Source organism: Diplotaxodon limnothrissa, linkage group LG2 (assembly GCF_057381915.1).
Source record: "Diplotaxodon limnothrissa isolate DT_005_m linkage group LG2, D_limnothrissa_male_GT1.1, whole genome shotgun sequence".
NCBI classification, from domain to species: Eukaryota; Metazoa; Chordata; class Actinopteri; order Cichliformes; family Cichlidae; genus Diplotaxodon; species Diplotaxodon limnothrissa.
The window spans coordinates 21364735-21379951 of record NC_140597.1 but is presented as its reverse complement, the minus strand read 5'-3'; the positions used below and the strand labels follow the sequence as shown (position 1 = coordinate 21379951).

Sequence of the window (15217 nt, the reverse complement as noted above, 5' to 3'; positions counted from 1 at the left end):
GCACAATTGGCACTTAGATTAGTGATACTTTCATTGATTTTAGTGTTTTAGTGTTGGATGTATGTTTGTATTAAAGTGAAAAAAAAAACCCTTAACAGTGTTGCGACAGTTTCCATCTGTATTTTCTGCGCGCTCCGCACGTTTTCGCTGTCTGTCGTAGGTTTATGTTTTGTCGGCCTAACAATGGCATGTTTTTGGACCTCATATTGAGAGTTCCAGTGAACATCTACCAAACTCAGGTTCAACACTTTGAATCATCAGTTCTTTCTGAGCCTTTGAAAATGGGAGGTTATGTGTAAAACATTTAATTCAATACATGTGTTAAAATCCTTGAATTGAAGCTGAAGGTCCGCACTTCAGTCACATCTTCTTTGTTTGACTTAAAGTCCACTCTGGTGGCGTGCAGAAGCAGCAGTCCACACACTCATAGAGCTGACCATATGACAGGCCAGATGTTTTGTATTTTGAACCAACGGTGTGAACATGCAGCCACTAGAGGAGGCCAGAGGAACAACTAACGTGGTTCTCAGAGGCCTTTAATGACTCAGCAGGTTTCAGGAACTGAAACTGTGGCCCAGTTTAACCCTTGATGCACCGACCATGTGGAAGTGCTAATTTGAAAACGAGAAAAGAAATAAGACTTTCTGTTTAGACAGTTGTCAGCTTCTTCTTCTTCTTTTTCTAATTCTTCCGTTTTTCTTTTTAACCGTCTGTATTCTGCGTAGAAGGCAGCTTCTGTCCGGGGCCCACTGCTGTGAAATACAAACTCCTTGGATAGGTTTGTCAGACCCCTCCCCGGGCTCAGCTGTGTGTGTCACAGAGATAACCCTGACCCCGTGGAGAGCTGGCACACACTTTCCATTTGTTGAGGATCGAGTGTGGAGGTTGGAGCTTCTCAGACATCACGTTTTCCATTCCCAGATTTTGACAAAGCTGTTTTCTCTTTGCTGTAAACAGAAACAGTGTGCGGAGTGACTCACCGGCAGAACAAATAACACCAAATGTAACAATCATAAACGAATGGGGAAATTCAGTACGTGTGAGTGTGCCAGTGGAAGCCTTATCTTCAGAGTTTCCATTAAAAACAGACACATGTCATGCATACATGCTGCTGTGTTGGGAATCTGTCGATCTGCTGCTAGCTTGCAGACATTTTCATGTGAAACTGCACAGCTCAGTTTCGATTCTTCTTTTGAAAGAATGAACGGAATCACTGCGTGCACTACTCTAAACTGCAGCTTGACTCTGGGCCACAGCTACACACTTAGAGGAGAAACATTACAAACGTGTCCTTTCCACACAACGGCAGGTGTGCTGCTGCCAACCCCTTAAACACACACACAATTGTGAGAAGTTTCTAGTTTCGTTTCCAGTTGCAGTGGCGGAGAAAGAAGAGGAGCTGTGGGGGCGACGAAGGGAGAGAGACACAGAGGAAGTGAAAATGAAATTCAGCTCAAAGATCGTCTATGTCCTAAGAATAAACGATTTGGGGGGAGGGGGAGTCATTTCCGTCGTGTTTCACCTGCTTGCACATTTAAACACGTATTTGCTACAGTTAGCCAGGACATGTATTCAGGTACTAGTCACTGAGCTATGTATATGTAGCCTAGTCGTGCAGTGATTTAATGTTGGTGTTTTGCAGTGGCGTGGCAAGGTGAATGGTAAAAAAGATAATTAAAAACCCCAAAACACAACGGAGTGAACCATCTTCGCTTTGGCGTGTGCGAGCGCACGCGAGACTTCACGACGCTCGAGACCGACCCAAAGCGAGAGCACGAGAGCAGGAGGGGGATTTCCAGCTCTGGCCCCCACTTCCCGAAGCGGCCGTTGTTTTGCTTTCGGTCTGAATGCAGAAACAGAAATAAACGACGACCACACTTTCCCTTTTCCACTTAAAACCTCGAACACGTTAATCTGTCCGGCTTTGGCTGCTCTTCTTATTCCGACAGCGGGACTGTGGAGCCCGAGGCCGTCCAAATCTAACAGGTAACATCTTATTTCCGCATATTAACGTCGCTGCCTTGCGCTCCCCTGGCCACACTGACTTCCTACAGGGCGACATGACGGATCCCTAGCTCAAGTGAAAGTAGTTCTGCAGTTTGTCTCCGCGTTTCATGACTCGGTATGGGATTTATTTTCACTTTTGACTTCGTTGTTTTGGGTCAGCTCGGTGGCAGGCGGTAGACACACAGGGCGCGATAAACTTCTGACTTGACCCCTGCTGCTAAAGCAGACTCGACTCCAGAACAAACACGTTACTAACGTTGGAAAGTCAGCGCTGATGTGGCTGTTTACCTGGAATTGTTAATATTTGCTAGCATCCTCCCGCTCTTTGAAGTGTACAGTGTTTATCTGTTTGTAACTGTGTGTATTTACCGTGTTATAATGTGAGTAGCAGCGGGACTGAGCCGTGAACAGTATTCAGGTCTTAGTGCGTGTTATTTACACTGAAAACACTACAAGTGTTATATTGTCTGCACTCCGTGACAGGTAACTTACCATGTTTAGCAGTATAAAAATAAATGTGCTATACACTGAAGAAATAATAATAGTAATACTATTAATAATTTAAAAAGTAGTATTGATGTTATAATATTGAATGTTATATTTTTAAATGTACAGTTGGACTATATTTGTGTAGACACCGTTATGTACACAGTGTAAATACATATTTCAACTCTTCTTGATCCAATTTTTCCGCATTATCAGCAGCAAATGTTCCTCATTGTGCAATTAGTAAAAAACAGAAGAAAGCACACATAGTGCCACGCACTGTGATGACATGTTGGTCAGAAATCAGTATAGTTTGCGTCAACGGTTTAACCGCATTCATTTAACCCTAAAGTCCCGCTGTGATGATTCCCCCTTCCACCTATTAAACATCTGCTTATTGAAATGTATTCACACATGTGCTGTTCTCTCAGAGGACTTAGATGCAGTCTGTCTCTCTGAAAAACGGAGCGGAAACATGACATAGTGCTGAGTTAAGTGAATTTGGCGAATGCGTTAAAATAGATCTGGGTCTTTTTTTCCCTTCAATTGTCTTTCTGTTAGAAAATGTCTTCTGTCAGCGTCACATACTCTGAAATAAAACTGTAAGTTTTTACAAGTATATCTGTAGTTAAACTGCATGTCTGTGAATGATGAAAATATTAATAAAATATTAATATCCACAGACGTAATTTAAGAACAAACAAATGCTCGTATTTGTGAATGTGAGCGTGCTGCTTTTAACGTGTGAAGTAAGCTGCGGTCAGAACTTGGGTGATAAATCAGGATGAAGAGATACCTGGGTCGTTTTTACTATATATGAACTAATGAGCTGTCTTATCTGTGAATAAATAAATAAATTTCTTGTCCTGAGTCGCTAGTGTGACTGTAAGTAACCTGTGTGAATGATTTCTAACTGATGCTGTGTGTCATGTAGTCTGCTGGGAACACCTGAGACGGTTGTCTGTCTTTCCAAGACCAGCAAAGTCTGCTTTTGAAGCGCACAGCACAGTTTGTTTGCACAGTGATCGGTGCAGCGCCCCCTGTTGCATCTGAGTTAAACAGCAATGGCACATTTTATCATATGTAAACTTAATGTGCTTCATGTATAAGATAAAAACATGTAGGATTACAGTGCTTTAAAGTAAACAAGTGTAAGCCTGTGCAAACAAAAAAGGTTTTGAGTCTGTTTTTGAATGCTGCATGCACAGGTGTAACTGATCTCAGGTCAGCAGTAACTGAAGCACCCGCAGCATACTTGGATCTGCTTGTAGGAGCGTTTGCCCTGCACCTGATGGCAGCTTGACTGGGTTGTTAACAGTGAGCAAGTCAAAGATGCTTCAGGTGTGCAAACCACTGAGAGCTTAGTGCGCTGATAGGACTTTAAAGGTGAAATATCAGTTTGTGTTTGCTGAAGTCATTTGCGTTGAGATTTGGTGACACAAAGCTGTCTCTTATTGATATTTGCGTGGGTTGTTTAGTTTTCATTTTTGGGCACCAGGGGCTGTGTTGAATTGGGACGTGGGCCCTGTGTTTTGCCCATGTGTGCCATTTGTGCTGCACTCCTTGTATCTTTTTCAGCTTGTGTTTTCTGTAGTGATATTGTGAGCTTTCACTGAGCAGACTCTGAAAGACAGAGACAGCTGAAAGGCTCAGCCTTGTTTGATATTTTGGATTTGATGCTGTGCTGTTTCACCTTGTTTAACCTGTTGGGGAAGCACTGCGCTGGCAGGGAGTGTCTGCCTGACTGGACTTTGATCAGATTTGTGTGCAGAGATCATCACTCTGCCCTTAAATCAAATGTAGCGACATGGGTGGGCTAAAGTTTTCTGGGACGGTTATGAGCTCTGTGTTCATTTTTTCCTCTTGGTCCATTGTTGTTTCATTTCAGGTGTCGTTCTCTGGAACAGTGTGAGGCTGAGTGTAGAGCTACAAACATGAGCTGACATTTTTATTTATGAACCGTGTTTTATGGCTGCTGTTCTTTGCGAACACATTAAAGAGCCTGGCCAAGAGTTTTATCTTTACAAGCACACACAGATCTGATTCAACTGTGTTCCACACCTCACTCTGAAATGATGACTATGAATGGGGAAAAAACATCAGTGGGGGGCTGCTATGCTAATTTCCAGCTCTACTTGAGTAGCTCTGGGTGATTCATGGTTCAGAATCGTTCTTGTTTGTCGTTGGCTCGGTGCAGCCGCTCCGTTCATCCTGTGTGAAACAAGATTTTTTAAGTGTTCTTGCACAGTGAGCATCACGGCAGATCACGTATTACAGCATTTCTGTTATTTTTTTTAAAGTTGCTACACTATGCTATGTGTAAAAAAACATCTTTGAATCCCAGTATCAATACCAGTGCTCACACATTCATAATAACGTTTCTGTGTGTGTGACTTCACAGACCGCAATGCCAGTAGAACGAATGAGGATGAGACCCTGGTTACAGGAACAAATCGAATCCTGTCAGATTCCAGGGCTGAAATGGCTTAACAAAGTGAGTGTTGTCTCACACACACACACACACACACACACACACACACACACACACTGAAATTCAAGATGATGTAAACAATGTAAATTGTTTGTAGGAGAAGAGGATCTTCCAGATTCCTTGGATGCACGCTGCCCGTCATGGCTGGGACCTGGAGAAAGATGCTCCGCTCTTCATGAGATGGGCCATACACACGGGTATTGCACAGATTTAACTGCAGCCTCTGCTGCTGCTTCTCCTTTTTAGCGGTTCTGATTTTCATGCCTGCTACACACTGAAACACTTCTGTGACTAAGTTCAGAGAGTTTTGATTTATAAAATGCCTCATTTCGATATCACTGGGAGTAGTGTTCCTCTTCGTTGCTAACCCCAGTCAGTAACATTCAAAAAGGATCCAAGTTGAGCTTCACTTAAACGGAGAACAGTAACATCAGGAAATTCTTGTTTGTTTACCGTCCCTAAAATAATGAGATCCTTTTGCATTTGTTTGACTCCATATTTTTCACCTGATGTAAACACCACGTGTGCTGGCTCTGTGCTGAACAGCTTGAGTACCTGCTCTCAGGTAACTTTGTTAGGAAGCACACAATGTCTGTGTAAGGGTAATCCCCACTGCTTTGCTACAGCAGTAAATGAGAAAACATAATCTGTGTAATCTTTGCTAGAAGGACGTTTGAAGACTGTCAGATGATGTCTCCCAATCGCTTTTTACATTTCAGTTTGGTTGGTATGTGAGAACATATGATGTAAAATGTCCAACTTTTGCTCCTTGGTGGTAAAGAACCCCTCTAAAAATTCCCAGATCCAGATCAAACGTTAATCACTGCTAAGCTGCGTAAACCCTCACCTCGGAGTAATCCTGCTAACAAACAAAGCAAACCAGTCACATGACCTCATTGGTGGATAATATTAGGGAAATTGTTACATTGTTTAAATATTTCAGGTTAATTTTTCCACTGAGAGAAATGCTACTTTATTACAGATCGAGCTAAAAGCAGCTGCAGTCTTGTTGGTGGTGCCTGTACTTGATTGCAATAGTTAGTTTGACCAATAAATGGTCTAATTGTATCATATTAAATGAGTTTATGTAATAAGACAAAGAAATATATTTTCCTTGTTTTTTCACTATGATCTGACTTGAAGTGAACATGTCACATAATACCAGCTGCTGTAAAATTAAACAGCAAAAACTAACCAAGTAGAGTCTTTGTAGCTAATATTATAGAGTCAACAAGAGTCAGTATGCATACTGGTAACACTGGTTAGCTGAGAAATGATCGCCTCCATAGTGATGAAGCTGTTCTCTGAAATCCACCACAAAAAGACAAATTAGTGATTTTTTTCCTTCTTGTGTCTGAATCAGGTAAATACCAGCCAGGTGTAGACCGTCCTGATCCAAAGACATGGAAGGCTAATTTTCGCTGTGCCATGAACAGCCTGCCAGACATCGAGGAGGTAAAGGACAAAAGCATCAAAAAGGGAACCAATGCCTTCAGAGTTTATAAGATGCTCTCCTCCTCAGAGAGAAATGCCAAGAAAGGTGAGTGCTGCTGCTGTCGTCATAAATTCTTTCAGTTTTATCATTCTGCCTCGAAACTCAATTGTTTCCTCATTTTTGTTGTTTGAGGTTACTGGAAACTCAGTTGAATGTTTTTTTTTCTTTTTTTTTCTAGGAAAGAAGAAGGCAGACAAGGAGAGAAAGTCCAAAGGAAATAAAGAGGTAGATAAACGTACGGGATGGAGATCACATCAATGCTACAGTAGGATGTAGAGGAATGAAACAGCAAAGATAGAGATCCTGGAGCAGTGCTGGCGACCAGCAGCATGTTAGAACAATCATGTTTCTTCAGGATTCACTTAGTTATTTCAAACTTTAACCTGCAGCTGATAAGCAGCTTTTCCTCCTGGCTGGTTTGGTAACACGTTTGGTATGACAGAAATGGTTTACTAAGAAGTGTTGTGAGCGCTTTTTCCTGCCAAGGCAAAGAAAACACTTCTGGAAATGACACGCAGCCTTTGAGCTGGCGACCTGCCATTTTATCTTACTTTGAACAATCAACTGTTGCTCAGTTCCACACATGACAGAGAAATTTACCAGGAAAAAAAGGTGTGGTACCACACACTCACCGGAATTCTGTTCTGCCTGTCAGAAGTCCGACCGGTAACTGCTGCTTGTATCGCACTGATGAATAGGTGGATCTTGAAGCTTTACTTGGAGAAAAACATTTTTAAGAAAATCTGTTCAGGCATTTTTATTCTCACTTTCTGAAAGAACGAGCTTAGAAATAGGAGTCAAAAAAATCAGATATAGCAGGACATCACAGGGTCAAGCTGTTTGCTTTGGAACAGGAAATTTGAATAAGAAAAAAAAGGAAGCCGTGCACTTGTTTAATGTGGTGGGGTTGGTTAGCTCAGTATATTTTGGCAAAATGTGTTTTTATAGCAGAATTGATGCAGATATCAGGCTGTGTCTGAGTATGCTCTCTGTCAGGGCAGCTCGTTTCTAACAAAGCTGTTTATAAATCCCTTCATTTTTTAAAGTACACATATCATCTCTTTGCTGGCTTAAGGCAGTTAGAGTTTATTAAAGTTATTATATTCCTGGTACAACCTTTGGGATTTCTGATGTGTATGAATAGATGTGATGTAGATATCTCCTTTATAGACTCAAACTCTGCAGACAGTGTTTAAAACACTCAACTGTACTCAGCGTTGTGTTGATGGTCTTTTTTCCCACCACAAATGACAATGAAGCCAACATATGCATGACAGAGCAGCCAGTACCACATACTCAGTGTGATGCAAGTTTGTATTTTGGATCAAGTTAGCTGATCAGATAAGCTTTTCCATTCAATGTATTTTTGCCAATGGCAGTGCTGGGAAACCTGCAACATGATGACATGATATGATTTTCTTGACTAGTTTCAGTAGATACAACTGGCTTTCTTCTGACTAACATTAGTATAACCACTGATGTGGACAAATTGTTTACTAACTGTTGTGTGGAGCTTGTCTGTTTAACTGTGACTCCATTTCTAATCTCACTGTTAATGCTGGGAGCAGAGGCAAGGCACTCTGGGACTGTAGCGGAAAACCCATCCAGCATCTTTCAAACAGCAGTCAGTGTGAGATAGCTGAAAGTCAGGGAAAGGCTTATTTTCTGTTTAGACACGAGCAAAAAACCATTTAATGCTTAAAAATGTGCCCACTGTAGCATTAACTTTATATATAGTTTTTTTTAATCAGTTGTATGTCTTGGCTTATTGTTTTTTCTTCTTTCTCTGCTGTATGGTCAGGTGTTTGGCGTGTTGTCTTACCGCTTATTTTGATTACTGACGTCAGCTCTTTGTTATGGAAATAAAGTGTCTTTAGACTTTGATCGTCCATCATTTAAAAATCGTTTTTCCTTCTTGAAACCAGAAGGTCAGCTCTCCATCTCCAGACAACAGTCTTCTTGAAGCTGATGCTGGACCTGTTGACTACACCAAACATGAAACAATCAAGATGGAGTCAGTGGAGCTGACAGTGACAGACAGTGTGTCAGGTATCACACCACCGTCTCTCTTTTTTTCCATTACCTTTATCCCATTTGTGTGTATGTGCTACCTGTTTGCTTTTGACCTGTGCTTACAATGACTAAGCAGATGAGTCAGGTTTGTAACACAGTGGCAGGCCTGAGGGTGTTGCATCAGAAGGAGAAATACAAGAAGTGTGAACACGCACATTATGCAATGACGAAACCCTCCCTTTCTCCACTCAGTATCATTTAACTTTTTAAAGTTTGATTGTCGTCACACCAACTACAACTTTTCACTAAGACAAGTGCTTGGAGAGGAGACATTGGTGTACTTTACTCACATATAAGGTCGTTACAGATACAAAGGATTATGAACCCACTCATCCTGACTCTTCTCTGTCCATCCTCAGTGATCCACAGTCAAGCTGAAGACCATGTGATCACCAGTGAGCAGCTGCCGTTTGTCTGTCAAACAATCGAGGTGACCACTGAGAATGAGGAGCAGACTGTTAGCTCCTCCCACCCATACCCGCTGCAGATCTCTCCTGTGTCTATGTGCGGCGGTAAGACAACACAACTGCACCTCGCCACATTTTGTTACAAGGAGAAACATAAATACGTTAGTTAGGGTGGAGCAGGCTCGTAGGAGTGTCCGCTGTGTAGTTATTCAAAGGAGCTTTGACGACATAGTAACCTTTTTTAGAGCAGCGCTACGAATGCAGACACAGAGCACGCTCTGTAGAGTGAAGAGCGGTGGCATTATCTTGGTGTCAAGATCAGATCAGTTGTTTTTTCTCTCTCTTTAAATGACACTTGCTCTGTGCCTCCATCAACTTGTGAAATATCGAAACTGTGACCTGATGACCTGCTGATACCAGTCAGAGCACTGTCTTAGGTTTCAACATCCACCAGCATCTTTCCTACGCCCTACCTGTAGAGAACTAACAAGGCAAAGCTGCTCATCCAGCTGTAGAGAGGAGGAAAACCTGCTCCTGTTAAACAGATCTCTAACTGTGATTATTATGTGTGGGGCTGTGAGGTTATTGTACTTGAGCCTCACTGATTTGCCATTACTCATTTCATCAGCACCCTCTTTTCTGTGTATGTGTAGCTATCGTTTTTTCTTCCCCCAGTCAGTCGTTCAGGCAGAGCTGCCTCTTTCAGTTTGTAGTGGACTATCAGAGTCTTCATCTTCCTTTTTCTGCTTCTTATTTCTTTCTCGTGTTTCTTAAATTGCACCATTACTTTATGAGTCAGGGTGCAAATGGACGTCATTCATGTATCCCTTGTTTTCTTGAGAACAGTACTGGCGGATGCTGGCGTAGTCAGTTTGGTTTTCTGCTGTAAATCATGGTTTTAACTGAACGTAATTTTTCTGCATGTTTTTCCCTTTGATGTGTGTGACGTAAGAGGGAGTAATAGTTGTGTGCATGTCTCTTTTTGAACAGGCAGCGACACAGAAAGTGATACAGAAAACATCAAAGAGGTTAGTATCTGATTATACGTACAGGGGAGAGAGTAATAACTGAATCATTAACCGGTCTGATTTTCAGATAAACAGGTTTTTACCTGTTTCAACCGTACAGCTTGAACAAGGCGTGTGATTGTGTGTGTGCACGTGTGGCTACTTCTCTGAGCACCGCTTTGAGTTTAAAGCTCCAGGTGAAGTTTGCCTACCAGACCACAAGAGTCCTGTTGTGTGTGTGTGTGTGTGTGTGTGTGTGTGTGTGTGTGTGTGTGTGTGTGTGTGTGTGTGTGTGTGTGTGTGTGTGTGTGTGTGTGTGTGTGTGTGCGTAATGTTCCTGTAATGTTAAGTGAGAGTGAGAAAAGGGAGGGTCTTGTCAGGAACTACTGCTTTCAAATATTAACAGTTTGATATGAAGCTGTCTTTTGTAGTCTAATCTACACACACACACACACACACACACACACACACACAAATACCTACACATGTGTTTTGGCTCACAATAATATGGAACCTTTTTATATAAAGTCAGACAGTTAAAGAATAAAACAGAACAAAAACAAATAAAGAAAAAATAACAGTAAAAGATTAATAACTAAACCAAACCAGCAGATTTCTGTCACAAGGCTTAAGGTTTATTTTCTAATCACACGAAACAAATTTATGCTCCTTTGAGAACCAAACACATTATTTTTAACAGGCTTCGTAAAATCACCTGTTTGCAGGCCTGTACGTGACAGCCACACAGTCCATATGTCTTACTTGTCATGTGCATGCGTAATCATACGCACACACTCCCAGACAGGTCACATTTTCAATGGTTTCATGTTTAACCTTTGTAGCAATAAATACAGCAGGAAGCGTTGGTATTAGCAATGTCACCTCACAACAATGAGGCTCGTGGTTCAAATCCCAACTCGAGCCTTTCTGTGGGTTTGCAGCAGGTATTCCGGCTTGTTCCCACAGCCCAAAAACATGCATGTCAGGTTAAGTGCTAATTGTAATTTATGTGAGGCACAGCAAGTGCATACAATAGAGTGCTGTTTGATAAATGGTACTCTACTTCAGCCCTTCTTACTAGGTCTAAGTGCTTTCTATCAAACATTCACACTCGCATCAAATAGCAACTTGGGGTTCAGTATCTTGCCCAAGAATACTCTGACATGCAAGCTGGAGGAGCCAGGGATCAAACCACCAACCTTCCAGCTGTTAGATGACCTGCTCTGTCTCCTCAGCTACAGCAGCCCCGATATTATATGAATGTGTGACATGTAAAGCAGGCTAAGGAGCTTGGAAAGAAAAGCCTCTGGACTTCTTTAAATTGGTCAAATGGTGGAAGAGTCCCAGATTTAAGGCCTGTGGGAGTGTCCCACCAAGAGGGACATGGACCCCCTATTGATCCTCCACCTAATCACACGAACCAAGGTGTGAAAACGGGTGGAGGTCACAATGGGCCATGGTTTCAGGTGAACCTGCTGTGAAACCTAGCTCCACCCTGTCATGTGATTTCCTTTTTGGCTTGTGTGATTAGGTAGAAGATCATTAGGGGGTCCATGTCCCTCTAGGGAGGCCACTCCCACAGGGCTTAAATCTGGGACTCTCCACAATTTGACGTTCCAACTGAAGAAGCTTCTGGGATTAGAGGTGAAACGTGTTCAAGCAACTTACAGAAGTCCAGATGCTTTTCTTTGCAAGCTCCTTAGACTACGATGACCTGGGTGACTGAGAACCTTCACAGACAAACTTGTAATATAGAGCGTTGTAGGTGTTTGCCTTTTACATTATTTCTTAAATCTCCAAAAAATTATCATCATATTTCTACATCACCTTCTTCTTTTGTCTTCCAGGGTATCGGTGCTGCCTGGAGGCGGGACTACAGCACATCAGTTCTCAGGATTCCCCCGTGTTCTCTTCCTGGCATGGCGACGTTTGTCAGTACAACCAAGCCCAACTTCAAGGTGACGAGCACACGAGACCCTTCCCCGCTCATCAGCTACCACACCGATGGCTGGACGCCGACCTACAACCAGAACTCTCTCGTGTCCACGCCAGGCACTCACACACATGAAGTGCGCGCGAGTGTCATTATGAAAACCTCTGACATCACTTCCTCTTGACCTAACACGTGGGAGTAGCATCACTGCATCCAGTCCATATGAAAGACAGAAAATGTTTGTTTTCTCCGTCAGAGCCATGTGGGGCCTAAAAAGGGACAAACCTCCAAAAATTAGATTTTTCCTAATATCTGTCTGGGCCAACATTTTCTCTGTTTTCTTTCCTTTCATTTGAGGAAATCATTGACTTGTGCACAAAGTGATGAGCACTTAAGGTCACTTTCTACTTCCTGCACGTCTTCCTGATGTAAAAATTAACTTCAATGTGTGGAGGACTTGCAGACCTATGTGCAGTATCAAATTTAGGAGCAAGTGCACCGTAGCATACCACTGCAAAACACCATGTGCTCAGCCATGGACACTGTGTGTCGCTGGTTGATGGTTTTCCCCGCTGCTTCGTGGTAACACTTGAGTAAACGCCAGTGAAGGAATTTCACTACTTTTACCTTTGAAAGCAAAATTAGCTTTTACTTCTCAGAAGTTCTTCAAGATTTTATTGTGTATATGAATAGGTTTGTTCTTTGTTTAAAGTCCGTTAACTCCAAGAGAGTGGAGCTGGTGTTTGAGGGCAGGATGCCTGCCAAGCACGAAGCAAAAAGCAAAAATGGTAAATAAATAAATAAAAATTTAAAAAGCTAAAATATGTAGCCAAATGGGCGCCATGCCCAAGTAAAGTCTTTATGTTTGCATCATCTTATTCATCCGCTGTGTTGTGATTTTAAGATGTGCACAGTTTCCAGTCAACGGTCATTATCATGACACAGTGTGAGCTCAAGTGTTGCCGTGAAAGGCTCTGCTGGGGACACATGGTTAGACCACTTGTGTTCATAAGCAGTGACTCAAAAATTCTTCTGTTTTGGCGAAGCAGGCGTCAATCACAGGCCTGTTTTTATCTGTGTAGAGGACGACAATCATCGTGAGGCCCTGCAGGCGTGTGTCTGTCTGTCTGTCTGTCGACCTCAGGACAAAGTACTCACCAACACACACACACACACACACACACACACACACACACACACACACACACACACACACACACACACACACACACACACACACACACACACACACACCTCTCCCTACTGGTATTAATAATGTAAATAGCTGATTCTTGTGTATGCCTGCACGCTGCTTCAGCACCTTACAGACAGCACTGTTGTGTACATGTGTGTTGGGGTGTGTGACTGTGTGAGAGAGAGTGGGGTGTAGGGGTGGGATAGCTGTTATTGATTGCGTGTGCCTTTTGATAGCGTAGCTGGATTCAAACTATGTGTGCTTTAGCCTGCTGCTGACACATGCAGGGAGGCAGGTAGCACTGCCACAGGAAGCATGGAGGGATGAGGAAGTGGTCGGCACTGCAAAGGTTTAAATTCCTTGTGTTGGAGGAGTTTCTTAAAGCAGACCTGTTAAGTACAAATCATAGGAAGATTGCCCTGACGTGGTCATCTTAGAGCGACCAACCACCCATCGATCCCAGCTTTTGTTTTTATGCAGCCGATCAGAAGAAAGAGCATAAACTGAGGGGCTGCACCAAGAGAAAAGATTATTTTAATCTATGAATTAAACTATGAATCATGCCAAGTTACTCATAGAGTACAAGGATAAAAAGATGGAGCTGAACACGAGCCTATTAAGCTGAGTGAATGACCTCCTCAGCATTCCAGTGCTCAGCTCCGTCCTGTTTTCCTGTGATGCCCAACACTAGCCTGACTGCGTTAACAGTAGTCTGCACATCGTACTCCCCACAACCTGTAACACAATGACTCCGAGCTGCTGGAATGCAAAAAGTCGACAGAAGGATGAACTGCAATCCCAGCTGTTTATATCAAGTCCCGTGGAGAATCACCAGCCCCTGACTCGCAGGCTGCGGGGAGTATGTTTTCAGTGTGCAAGATGTGTTGGCAGCTAGCAGGCTAAAGCACAGCTCAGCAGAGCTCAAGTAGGAAAACAGTAGGGAAAGTAGGTGACTTGTTATGCTTTTTATTTTCTAAACCAAACTCCTGGAGAATTTTAACACTGGACGCACATTAACGATCGTGGTGAATTTATTTATGGTTCTCGCTGAATCACAGAGCTCTGGGCTTCCTCGATAGCAAATCTTTGATGTGCCTTTATTGCCAGAGCGCCACAAACTCACAGTGACAGTCTTCAGTTCAAGGGTGACATTTAAAGCCTTTTATTACTACTTATCACTCTTTTTTTCCTACAGCCATAACAAACATGTTTTTTTATTTTGAACCTTGTGGGTTTTTAAAATTGTAATTTTCAGCCATTTGGTCGCAACCTTCAAAGGCAGAATAAAGATGCATAGCAGTCGCGATGAATTGTTTGAGACATGTGAATGTGCCATATTAACTGGACTGCTGTTTTTATAGTGATCTTTCCATTCTCTAGCTCCAGTTTGTCTTCTGGTCTGACATCACTTCCCTTTTTTGTATTGCCTTAACAAAAACAAAACAACAACCTGACCAGGTTTAAGTACCCAAAGTGCACTTTTCTGTCGTGTTTATTTCTGCTCTCGCAATGTCGTTACAACCAAAAAGTCAGCAATGAGTGTTGATGGCATGGTATCGTGCGTTTTGCTAATCTTTTCGTTTGTTTATTTTTATGCTTTCATGTGATTCAGAGCCACTGATAACTCAAAGCAGGGGTGTGTCTTATTCTTTTGCACTTAGCTTATTACCATAAAGGGCAACCGTGAGTTCAAACGAGAGAAAGAAAGGAAAAAAACCCAGATCATTGTTCTGCTTCTTGCAATGCAGCAAAGAGGCTTTCACCACAACCTGTCACCACTGTTTCTTGTCTGTACATTATGACTTCATGTGAATCACCACGTAAATCTGAATAAAAACTTTTTTTGTATTTATATAGGCTGTTTGGCCTCATTCACGACCTGTAAAAGAAATTTAAACTGCTGAAAGTTTATCACAGAGCTCAGAGTCCAGTTTTTACAGCTTCCCAGACACAGGCCCTGTAAATATGTATTGCTGTTAAGATAAGAGCGTCCAGTAAAAACAAAGTTCTCTGAAAGTGAGGACTTTCCTCAGTAACCAAAAAAAGGCAGAGCCAAAGTTGGCTCCGAGCTCAGCTTCTGAGATAAGAATTAAAGCTTTGCTGCTGACTTGTGCAAGTAGGGA

The 15217-nt window shown here is 42.4% G+C and overlaps 1 protein-coding gene across 2 annotated transcripts; it reads left to right on the top strand.

Annotated features, from left to right (window-relative positions):
* The first annotated feature begins 1812 nt into the window (after positions 1-1812).
* irf2b (interferon regulatory factor 2b) lies at positions 1813-14909 on the top strand. Of its 2 annotated transcripts, none has more exons than XM_085361012.1 (9): positions 1813-1986; positions 4895-4987; positions 5082-5181; positions 6348-6524; positions 6658-6704; positions 8408-8528; positions 8912-9064; positions 9950-9987; positions 11814-14909. In XM_085361012.1, exons 2-9 carry the CDS (start codon positions 4901-4903, stop codon positions 12081-12083), a joined length of 993 nt encoding a protein of 330 aa, XP_085217138.1. In that variant the 5' UTR covers positions 1813-1986; positions 4895-4900; the 3' UTR covers positions 12084-14909. The 2 variants fall into 2 exon arrangements, with proteins under 2 accessions (XP_085217138.1, XP_085217130.1); XM_085361004.1 differs by having other exon boundaries at positions 8405-8528.
* Positions 14910-15217: the final 308 nt, after the last annotated feature.